This window comes from Micropterus salmoides, unplaced genomic scaffold, assembly GCF_014851395.1.
Source record: "Micropterus salmoides isolate LMB-PRFRI ecotype aquatic unplaced genomic scaffold, ASM1485139v1 Ms_hic_scaffold_2, whole genome shotgun sequence".
NCBI classification, from domain to species: Eukaryota; Metazoa; Chordata; class Actinopteri; order Centrarchiformes; family Centrarchidae; genus Micropterus; species Micropterus salmoides.
Genome location: NW_024041150.1, coordinates 20,482,718 through 20,495,171, shown reverse-complemented (window position 1 = coordinate 20,495,171; position 12,454 = coordinate 20,482,718). Strand labels below are relative to the sequence as shown.

At 41.2% G+C, this 12,454-nt stretch overlaps 1 protein-coding gene across 2 annotated transcripts in view; it reads left to right on the top strand.

The window, feature by feature from the left end:
• Positions 1 to 9,202: 9,202 nt before the first annotated feature.
• plcb3 (phospholipase C, beta 3 (phosphatidylinositol-specific)) overlaps positions 9,203 to 12,454 on the top strand; it is a 53,525-nt gene continuing 50,273 nt past the window's right edge. Inside the window, exon 1 of one of the 2 annotated variants that reach the window (XM_038730764.1) lies at positions 9,203 to 9,808. In XM_038730764.1, coding sequence (XP_038586692.1) covers positions 9,710 to 9,808 — 99 coding nt within the window. In that variant the 5' untranslated portion in view covers positions 9,203 to 9,709. Of the gene's footprint in view, positions 9,809 to 9,842; positions 9,990 to 12,454 lie in introns of those variants that run through there. The other variant, XM_038730765.1, reaches the window with a different exon arrangement.

Here is a 12,454-nt window from a genome sequence, read left to right as displayed (position 1 = left end):
ATAGGCACCTATTCAATAGCCCAACCTTTGACTACTAACTTTTTGACTTTTTAAATAGCCTATTATTCGTTATTGTGTTCACCATTTGCCTGCTCGAGGCAACCCATTATAGCTATTCTAAAGACCTACTAGGTTTGCAGCACTTTGCCCATGCACAGTATTTACAAAAATTGCCAGTTTACCCAGGGGCCTAACTGCTTCAAAAAGTTGGAATTTGAATGCTCATGTAACTATTTCACAACAGTTAAAATGTCTTCTCTGGAAAGTGTTAAATGCATGCGGGCCAAATTTCACACCTACATTTCACACTTGTGAAAGGATGTGTCAGTATTTCACAATAAAGGCCTACAGAAAAAGGTTTTTTTTTATTCCATGTTTGTGATTTTTTCCACCTCTTCTAAGATTACACATTGTATGCCTACCATTGGTGGAAAGCAGCTGGATTTCATACAGTAGTTTGGATTTGGTTTTGGAATTTTAAGTTTCATCTCGAGGCTACACCAGAGAAAAGAGACTTCTATCTATGTACGTTTTTATTTCACACATGCTCTGGCAATGTAAACGTCTGTTTCCCATGCCAATAAAGCCCCACTGAATTTCAGTGAATTGATAAGAACACTGGAGGTGTTCCATTAACAGGAAACCAGTCAAATTTTTTCACAGTCTGCCCATTGTGTTAAAACAGCAGGGAACCCCACACCCTGGCTAGGCTGGTTAATAACAAGAGTTTTAATAATAATAGGAGTGTGAAGTGAAGGGGGAGGTAAAGAGAGGCAGAGCGAATTCATAATGTCTGCCTCCTTTGGAGCGTGCATGGGGGTGTTCACATCTGTCAACATGCTCATATCAGTGTGTGTGTGTGTGTGTGTCGTACCGGCCCAAGCAGCAACTTTGCAGACAGCCATGGCAACAAGACATAAAAACCTGAATTATTCAGTGAGCATGTCTGAAACTTACAGTCGAGTAAGCACAGAAACACCAACACACACAGTAACATAAACATACACATGTGCTTGCATAATAAAATACACAACACACATACAGCAGCCATGCAGTCACTGTCACACAAAAGCACTATTGTGCACAAACTAAGTGTGTCACCAGGTGAAATAATACAGTACATATGCAAACTAGTGTGCATATACACCAATGCACCAGCTAAGTGGACTTATATTCACCTGTCAGGGATATTTGGGACTTTGGGCTTGGTGCCAGACAGACACAGACCCCCGGAGAGGGCTGTCAGTAAGATGTTAGCATGCAATGTTGAAAGTGTGGTGGCCTGTGAGGAGAGTGAACATGTACATGGCCAGTTTATATAGTATGAAGTGATGGATGGAGTATTCAGATACTTTACTTAAGTAAAAGTGCCAGTTCAACAATGTAAAAATACTCCATTACAAGAAAATGTCCTGTGTTCAAAATCCTACTCAACCAAAATTACAGAATTATTTCCTGCACAGTGTACTCAAAGTATCACCAGTAAATGTTCTGCAGTAACATGGCCCCTGTGACTGTAAATTATATATTATTACGTGTGGCATTAGTAGGTTATTAATACGAATACATCAATGTTTAAGCTGCATTTTACTGCTGTAGCTGATCAAGGTGGAGCCAGTTGCCACTATTTTTTATATTCAGTTAGGTAGTTTAGTCCAGTGTTACACAAGCTAAGGGTCGGCCATTTAATGGATCATCTGAAGGGCTAATCTCTCCTTGGTGGAACTGCCAACAACTATAGGTAAGGCAAGGCAACTTTATTTGTATAGCACCTTTTGACAACAAGGCAATTCAAAGTGCTTTACAAAAGACTTAAATGGCCTTAAGACATGATTTAAAAGAAACAATAGACATCAAATAAAGACACTTGAATTGGATTTAAAAGAATAATAGTCACTTGAAACAAGACAATTGGCTCCAACTAGACACTGTTTTTTCTGTAAGGGTTCACAGGCCAAAAGGGTTGGGGACCCACTGGCCTAATCTTTAACCGTGCTTAGTATTATCTAAGCTTAGCAAATGTTTTTTTAATTTAAAATCTTAATTCTAAAAGGTAACTCTATAGTTGTCCAATAAATATATTGCTGTAAAAAGTACAACATTTCCATCATAATTGTAATGGAGTAGAAGTACAAAGTATAAAGTAGCATGAAATGAAAATACTCAAGTAAAGTACAGGTAGCTCAAATCTGTACTTAAGTGCAGGACTCAAGTAAATATACTTGTTACATTCCACCACTCATGTAAAAGTACTCATTTACCTTCTGTGAGTATTGAATTGTCATTACTGATGCATTTATGTGTAAGCAGCATTTTACTGTTGTAGTTGGTCAAGGTGGCACTCATGCACCATTTTAATCTGCAGAGTAACTGGTCTCTAAAGTTGTCAAATAAATGTAGAGGAGTAAAAAGTACAATATTTTCCTCTAAAAGTAGTGGAGTAAAAGTATAAAGTGGCATGAAATAGAAACAAGAAAAGTACTCAAGTGTTTAAGTAGCCTACAGTACTAGAGTAAATTTACATACTTGCTTTTAACCACTGCCAGGCAAGCTGAGCTCTGCAAAGACGTGTACAGTAAGGACATTAGAGGAAGACATGTTTTCGGTGGTCTACTCCCAGCCCTGACTTCTTCCTCTTCATTGTGAGCGTACAGTATTTTCACCACATGCAGCTCACATGCAGCTGGTTGACAATGTCAAGCATGACATTCATGACATGTCAAGCGTGGCCTTCACCTATTATTGCATGGACTGTCAGAGGTACTTTTGGAGAACTGCCCACAGGCGGGAACTGTTGAGCTGTTTCCACTGAGTCCTCAGTCCTCTGTTTCTTACCATTTTCACAGTAGTCATAGTCACACTTTATCTTTATAGATACATTCTTTTTTCTCTCTCCCTTTCCAAACCCTAACCGAAACAACTGGAGACCTACTAACTAAGTCAGACAAACACTCCTAGAGCTACACCAGTGGATTTATTTTCATTGACAAATAACATAATGGATGAAACAAATAAACACACAAAGTAACCATTGAAAGGTATTGTAAAATCCTTTGAAGTCAACTTTGTATTATATTCTGAGGTTTCAAATTTATCACAATTATTCTGATGAATGGAATCCAGATCAGTGTCTCTCAGTGGTGTGCCAGACTCTTGCTTTAGCCTATGTTACATAAACTGTATGTAGTGCACACAGAAACATTTACTGGTTCACATGTGCAAATATACTCACACTTAACACAGATTGCTGTGACTGAGAGGTGTGCACATACACATACACAGGTGGTAGGCTACAGTCTGTATTGTCACAGCACAGGACATATATATACAAGCATGGCCTAAACTGGTGCATCCACATTCCTTACTGTTGCACAATCCAGGCAGCGCTGCACAGAGGGAGGGGAAGTGGGCGGCGTTTCCATGCAGCCACTAGATGGCAGTATAGATTTATAATTGCAACCCTATGGCCACAGGGAAAATGTGAAAGAGTAAAAACTTTGGGTTCATTCCCCCCATGTGGAGTAGTTTGAGGCCTCAGGGGGAGAGATTAACAGCTGGAGCTAAACTAATTTGACCTGTAATGAAGGGTACTATCATGAAAGTTCTTGGTAGTATCCATCTGCACCGGCACAATGCCTCTTCTGGGGAAAACTGTAATCAGCACTTTGCTCAGTCACACGCCCACATGCTAGCTTTTCTCCAAAACACAACTACAATAACCCTGTATGGTTATGGAGACAGATGGGTCCAGTCTCCAGTGAACTGTCAGCTACTTCAGGCCAGAACTCTGTAGAAAGTAATCTAATCAAGTTTTTTATTGCTACTGTTGACTAAGTCAGGCTTTTCTTATTAAAGCTAGTGTGTGTACGGTACATGCCTGTGTGTGTTTGTGTTTGTGTGTGTGTGGAGAGTGGGCAGTGTGTAGAGAGACACTGAACATGCCTGTGTGTCTTTGGACAATGTGTCTTTGTGAGTCTTTGGCTTTGCATTGGAGAGAAAGATCTGACTGTTACTAGAGAGAGAGAGAGAGAGAGAGAGAGAGAGAGAGAGGTAGTCCATATTTCTCCATAACATCTTTTCCATGTGTCTCTGTCCCTCACTTTGTTCCATTTTTACTCTCTGTTGTCCCCCTTTTGTCTCTTTTCATAACCCTCTTTATTAACGGTCCGTTATGAGCTCTCCTCCTTTTTCTGACAGCCTGCACTCATTCCAAAATCGCCCCCTTCCTTTTTCCAATTACCTCTTCTTTCACTCTTTTATTCTTTCATACCTGCTTTCCTTCTCTCCAACACTTGAATTTCACTGTAGGTGAAATTGAGAATACTAAAGACTAAATATATTGGCTTCCTTTTGAAACACAAAAAGTAAATGCCTGAACATGATTAGATCCCCAACTCGTGTCAGTTATATTTCCCATGAAAGTAAAGTATCTTTAACCCTTTCGTTCACCCTTATTTACCCTTAAAGGGATAGTAAGTGATTGTAATCCAAAACACTTTTTTTGTGAAATTCAGCGAACATTTCCTTCACTGCTCTCTGTTTTGTGTATGCTTTGAAAAAAAATCTTATTTTCCTACACATCCCAGGCTCTGTAAATGGAAAACAAAGAAAGCTGTGTGGACCTTGCCCACAACATTGTTCCAGCCAATCAGCAACAAGTGGCGTTAGTGCTTGTGCACAGGAGTGATGAGTAAATTATACTGGCACATTTGAATGTCCTAGACTTTAGGCATTATGAAGAAGGAGAGATGGCTGAGATACTGCGAAAGAGGAAAATGTCTGACGAGTATAAACAGAGAAGAAAGTTATATGATCAGGCAAGGTTGAAGGCGTTTCAACGCTGGAGAAACCTCATAGTTGAAATACGGGGGGCGGAGCTTCTGAGGGAGCACTGAAGGGAGGGGTGTATTTGTTTGGCATTGGGATTCAAATGTCAACAATCCTGCAGAATCACTTACTCTCCCTTTAAATCTATTACTTTCCCCTGTGTCTCTTTTATGAAATGATACACTTTATACACCTGGTGGTCCTACGGAGGGGGCTCATAAGGAGTCCACAGTTGTGTGAGAAATATAATTATATGACATATTTATATTTACACATTTCATTAAAGGTGCTTCACATTGAAATGCTATCAATAGTAACATGTGTAATGCAATGCAAGCGCCTCTGTGAGAATGTGAGGCACAGCGGTGCTTTAAGCTACATGCTAATGTCAGCATGCTAACATGCTCCTGATGACAATGCTAACATGCTGATGTCTGTGTTTAGTGCTAATTAGCAAATGTTAGCATGGTAACATGCTAAACTAAGATGGTAAACATTATACTCTCTAAAGTACTGTACATCTGATGCTGTTGGGAATGGCATTCATTTTGCAGGTAGTCATTAATAACCAAAGTATTGGACAAATTTAAAATTTGATTAGATGAAACTTCATCTGTGGATTTCATTATAAAAATGTTTACAGATCCATCAAGTGGATGTTGAGGTTTTTCCCAGATTAAGGGAAAACTCTGACCTGCTGCTGAGGAAAATTTTTTGAAAAGTATTTAGGGTTCATCTACAGGGGATCATGAATGTGTTTATGTATGTGTATCCACAGTTGTGAAGACATGCCACTGAGGCCCCATTCACACTACTGCGTTTTTGAATTAAAACGGAGACCTTTTGCTACGTTTGCACCTCCCGACCAGACTACAAAGGCGAAAACGAAGGCTTAAAACGGAGAAGTTTGGAAACGCTGCCGACCCCATTTTGCGTTTCAAAACTCAGGAGGCCGTTTTAGTGAAGACAGGCCAAAACGGAGGACTTTAGAAACAATGACGCAGCCGCTCACGCTCAGCTCTCTGATTGGGTCTTAGAAGTCACGCAAAGCAGAAACATGATGCTACTGACCGGGTATTTTTATTAAAATATTATGTACCGTGCAAATAACACTTATCTGCCTACACTTGTACTGTCTGTTTTCTGAAGCCACAGTCCTGTGTTACATTCAGTAACAGTCCCAGCTCCTTATTGGTGCATGCAAAAACCTTCTTCGTCTGTATTTATTTTTTCTTTCGTCAAATCTTCTGTAACCAGGAAGAGACTACCTGCTTCATGTTTACACTGGCATGCGCATGCCCAGTGTACCTGAACGGCGAATAGATGTGCATTTTCAATCGTTTTAATGTAGACGGAGATCAACTCCAAAACGCAGCTAAAACGCTGGTATGTACATGATAGATCTCAGGTCATACGACACTTTGTTCCAGACAGCAGGACCAAAGCAACCTTAGAAAATCACCTTATGTAAACATGAGTAACCTAATTGGACTGTCGTCAGAAATATACTACAAAGCCAAACCATTATGTTGACATATGAAGTTGACCATGCATACAATCTCCACTGACCAATTGGGAGAAGAACACCTGTTGGAAGGAGAGAGCAGGAGACAGGGCAAAAGCAGCGGAGGTGAGAGGAAGTGTTTTTAACTGTAACAGAGAGGCCTAAAGAGAGAATGTATTTGTAAAAACATAGCGAGAGAGCAAGAAGAAAGAGAGAGAGAGAGAGGTGACTGGAGCAAGGAGGCGGTCTATTGACACAGCAGGTGCCTGCACTTCAAAAACAGCGTTTAATACAACATTGTTGGGCTAAAAAGAAGTTAATTTGCGTTTATGCACACGAGAGAGTGTGTGCATTTTATTATGTACCAGAGAAACAAAATATCCCTGCTTATGCATGTGTGCTGGGCTGCTGAAACAATGCATATGCATGTGTCCATCTTGTGTTTGCACACACACACACATACACATGCACACACGCACACACACACACACACAATGCCAATCTGTCTAGCTGTTGAATTGTTAAACAATGTATCTCCCTCTGGTTTGTGTACCTCCTCAGGGTCAGGTAACACACCAGCAGTTTCTCCACACAAATATGGAATTGTGTGTTTATGATAGATCTGATTGATTCTTGTGCATTTTCTTTGGATTTCCTCTTCCTTGCTATGGTTTTGGTTAAGGAAAAAAACCCCACCAGTCAGTCACTAAGTCAGCAGGCTGCAGCATAGCAGACATTCCTGCCGGGTGTAGTTAGGGAGTTGGAGAATGGCAGCGATTGCCAAAAAATCTGTTGCTCCGTAGCTTTATTTAATGAGGAGTCCAAGTTGTAATGTTGCTTGGCTGCGGGATTTGGATGAGATAGGACTGTAGCTGTGCAGCCTCCCTTGCTCTCACAGTCCTAAAAACATGATATGCTGCCACTGATCCAGAGGAGGCAGGGGAAAGTTACCTGATGACTTTCAGTGGCTTAAATTTCCTTACCTCCAAATGATTTCCTGTTTACATAATGCAGAGATAATATCATCATTTATAAAATATATCCTTAATCTCACAATCTTACTCCCTGAGATACATCATCCCCTTCTCCCCTGTTGCTACAAGTTAATTACTGTGTATTTCCAATGAATGAGATAACCGCTACCATGTTTTTAATTATTTTACTGGCTGCACAAGTGATCTGTCACTGTCAACACACCAAGGAAAATAATTTAAAGCAATTAAAGTCACAGGTAATTTGAAGAATTTAAAAAAAGCCCTCATTTGCTCCCTGCAGTGAAGTACAGCAAACAGGAAATTTACTCTAGTATTTCTACAGGCATGTATGATATTAAACTGAGATGGATTACATTATTTATGCCCACATGTTTGACTTGTGGCCCCTCAAAAGAGCAGTTTTATATGTTGAGAAATACACTTATTTGCTTTCTTGCCAAGATACAGATCACAAGATCAATACCGGTCCAATGTTTATACACTAAACGTGAAGCTACAGCGAGAAAACAGTTTAGCTTAGTGCAAAAACTGGATTTTGTTACCTTGTGCTAAGCTAAGCTAACCGGCTGCTGGCTGTAGCTTCATATTTACAGTAGGAGAGTGAACTATCTGAGAGTGGTGTTGATTTTCTCATCTGAGCCTCAGCAAGAAAGTGAATAAGCAGTGGCGGAATGAAGCTAAGTACTGTACTTCAGTGCACTTTTGAGGTGTTTTGTATTTTACTTGAGTAGTTTCATTTTATGCTCCTTCATTCTGCTGCTACACTACATTACAGAGAGAAATGCTGTGCTTTTTACTCCACTACATGTCACATCTTAAATTGCTTTTCAGGAGCTGATTCAGCGCTTTCCTTTTAAACTAAGTATAATCCAGGCAAGCTGTCTCCTCCTGCGTCCAGGTTTTATGCTATAAGCTAAGATAACGAGCTGCTGGCTGTTATATATATACATATATTATATGTATACAGACATGAGAGTGGTATTTATCTTACCTATTTCTTGCCAAGAAAATGAATATTGCGTGTTGGCCAAAATGTCAAACTACTCCTTTAAAACAAAGAAGCATCTTCTTGTGGCCCCTTATCCTCCCTGACAATAGCTTTGAGAAGAGTGATTTTTCACATCAAGGACAAGATATCATCACGGGAAGCAACACATTGTCTGTGGAAACAGTTGTATAATGTTCTCTGTGGCTCCAGTGAAGCTTTCCACAGCTGAAAACAAAAACTAATGTCACCAGTGTTATCTATGCTTGGGCTGGGAGAGTACACATTTTTATCAGAATGTGGTACAACAAAGTGTTTCATTTCACCAAAGACACGTTTGAGTTGAATTGTGGGAAGTGTAGGAACCAGCATTTTTGAAGTGTGACTTCATTTTAGGGAGCAACAGTCAGGATTTCTCAGTCAAGGCTGCTTTGATTTAGGCGATTCTTTTAAAAATGTGCCAAGCCCAAATGCTACTTTATGCAAGTGCAATATTAAATCACTGGAGTACACCTTTAAGTTCCAGCTGACAATCTGACTGCATTCTGGGAGACATTTGAAAGTAGAGATGAAGTAAACATAACAAGTGTGTAAACTTTTGGCAATGATCACCACAAAAATCTCTATTATTTCAGAAAATGAACGCAAATACACTATCATGTTCCCATGAATGTGTGCATAGAGTCACTTTTAGTAGACATGCAGCTGGCAGGCAGAGGAACTGAATTAAAGCACACCCCTTTTACACAAACGCCGACTGCCCCCCTCCTCTCTCATTTGTCATTCCCTAAGCGCTATCTGACGCTGTCTTTCTCCCTCACTCGTTCTCTCCTCTCGGAATCGCCCCCCCCCCCCACCCCCGAAAACATGCAGGGAGGAGAGGAGGAGAAAAGAAGAAACGCGTTGGAGGCGACAAGAGAGAGGAAGCAGAGAAAGTTGGTAGAGGAGCGAGAGGAGAGGAGAAGGGTCGGCCAGATGGGAGGAAGGAAGTAAAGGATCTCTCCGCGGGCTCAAGTGCGCGATTAAAGGATTCTGCATAAATAAACAAGTATATGCATCAAAGCCTATAATAAAAAAGCAGATCTGAGGCGCGCCACCGCGTTGCGTGGTCACGGACAAGACAGCGGCGGAAAGCGCTGTAACAGCCAAGTTCTTGTCTTTCTCGGGCTTTTACTCCTCATGTTCTTCAAACTCTCGGTGCTCACTAACTTTTAAGATCAGTCTCAGAAAAGCTTCACCTCCTCTCCTCCGTTCAATTAACTTTCTCTCCGGAAAAGAAAAAAGAAGCTCCGGGGTGGAAGTGGAGGAAGGAAGAGCGTTTTTTTTGTTCCTTCCGAGGAGTCCAGCTCGCCGTAGCCGGGGTTTAGGCGTTGGCACCCGGGCAGGGAGTCCCTCGCCATGGCCGGGGCCAAGCCGGGAGTCCACGCGCTGCAGCTCAAACCCGTGTCCGTCCACGAAGCGTTGAAGAAGGGGGGCAAATTCATCAAATGGGACGAGGTGAGAATGACGTGTGTGAAATGTGCTGACAGCACTTCAGACATGTGTCGCTGTTAAAGTCCTAACGTGAAATGAAACAGACTGAAGTGCTTCTGATGCGATCAACTTTGACTGAAAGACAAGAGACTGGACAGGACAATGAAGTGGCACACGAGACTCATGTGTGAAAGATACTGACAAGGTAGTGTGTGTGTAGGTAGGGGTGCAGGTGTGTGCACGCCTGTGGATCACAGAAGTCCACTGTATGCCAGAGTGTGTGTTGATCAGATTGGCTACTTCAGAACATTTTCCATCGGTGAGCAGGGCTTGAATCTGTGTTGTGTTGAATTCTTGTCAAGCCGGTTTTCCTCGGGCTCGGGTTCAGTTCACAGACGCCCTCTTTTCTACTGCTATTTCTTTCTCTTTCTCTTGTTTAGACACCCCCCTCCCCCGCAGCGGGTTAGGGGAGAAAACACCTGTCTGAGTGACAGTCCGCGGGCTATATAGAAGGTGCGTCTCTTTGAGGGGAGTGGGAGTATTGAGTGCAGCAGCAAATCATACTCTGAAATGTCTTGAAATGTTAATGATTTTGTTGAAACTTAATTAACAAGTGTATTGTACATTTTGTTTCTATGGCGCTTTAAAGCGCGTCAACACAAAGGTTTGAATTCCTGCCCTATTTTTCCTTCCGCATATTTGTGTAGCAGCGTTTGGCAATCCTGACATGCGCCTGCCCGTGTCATAGACCATAAGATTAAGGCTATGTGTTATCTAGCCTGTGTGTGTGTGTGTGTGTGTGTGTGTGTGTGTGTGTAGGTGGGTGTGTATGTGTGTTGGGCTTTCTGAGACAGAGTGTAGGGCCATTCTGCAATCTTCTACATAAAGAAAGGAGCAGTGTGTGTGTCCATGTGTCTGAACAGCCAGCAATGATTAACTGAGCTGCTGAATGATGTGGCTCTTAACTGCAGGCCTGTATCTTTCATTGGAAAGCTCTGCCTTGTATTTGCAATACAGTTTTATGCAAATGTCTATGTGTGTGTGGGTCATTGCAAGTCCATAGTTCCAATAAGGCGGTTATTGGATATGATGTCAGGTGTTGACACACATTCATAGAAAAATGGATAACACAAGTGCAACAATTGTAAAGTAAGAAAGTAAAACAATTTATTAGCAACAGAGCTCCACACACATTGTAATGATGACATGATGCGTGTGTGTGCGCGTGTGTGTCTGGCCTCTGAACGAATAAGGGTCTTGTCACGCAAACAGTGACTCCCATGTCCTCTTGATTTCCTTTCTTTTGCTCCCTCTCACACACACACACAAACTCTCTCTGTCTCTCAAAGGGAATTCCCAGGAAATGGTTATGCTGGTGATTAAGTGTGTGAACACACAACAACATGTGCATGCCTTCTCCTTGTCTATCTTTCGTCTGCTCTATTTGCTGTTTCCCACTAAAATCAACAAATGAAATATGCAGAATGAATGGAGAGAGAGAAAGAGAGGGAGACATACTTCTCAGAGAGGAGTGATGTGGGGGGAGATGAGAAACAAGAAAAATGAGAGTATTTGGGGACTACATGTCAAAGATGCTCTGTCACCAGTATCATAAAATGAGGCCATGACTGAGATGGTACAAATTTGATCTCCAATCACTTGGCGTTTCTATTCCTCAAATTAAATCTATAGGCACTGTCTCCGATTCAGGATTAAAAAGAGTGGGAAGCGTAAAGCTGAGCAAAACCCAGAACACCTTTTGAAATGATTTGTTTACTTGTATAAAAAGAGCTGTTCCAGCATCTATACTCAGTGCAGTTATTCATCATATTTTCTAATCCTGGTTCATGAAATCTCCCATATATTTTGATTGTATTTGTTGCAAAAACATCTGCCTGGCCTGAATTTACGAAAAGCCCACTGACTCTTTATTCTTCTGTTTTGTCCCATAAGGCCACATTGCATTTTCTGGCAAATCCATATTGTGAATGTGGTGTTCAGTTGGCAGTCCTCTAATTTGTGACTAAATAAATGCCAAAGCACTACTTCAGTTAGTAATTTGTTGTCATCGGGACTCCGGCATCTTCTATAAGTCAGTTTTTGGATTGTCGACCCACAGAAAACTTATGTAATATTAAGTTATTTATCAAGGTAAAATGCTAAACGTTCTCTGGTTCCAGCTTCACAAATGTGAGGATGTGATGCTTTTCTCTGTTCTCTATTCTGTTCTCTATCAATACAATATGTTTTGAGTGTTGGACTATGAGTCAGACACAAAACGAGTGACTTGAAGATGGCGGCTTGAGCTGTGCCGGGAGACTGTTTGCTTTGCAATTTTCTTTTGCAAGTTATATGAACTAAACTATTGATTGATGAATCAATCAAGTGGCAGTCCCACAGTGCAGTTATCCTAGCAACATGCAGTAGTAATCCTGTCTAGTGAGACAGACTTCACATCCTCTAATACTCCTGTTTCTAGGTGCCTTTATTTGACCTGTACTTGTCAGAAACCATGCATTTTGCTGTTTTGTTCCATAATGCAATCCAGCTAATTTCTTGCCAGATTCATAATATAAACTGAGTTTAAAGGTGAGGCTGTCTACAAGGGAAGACCGTCAGTCTTCTGGATGATCACTTTATTTGCTCAGTTTTGTCATAATTGTATCTCAA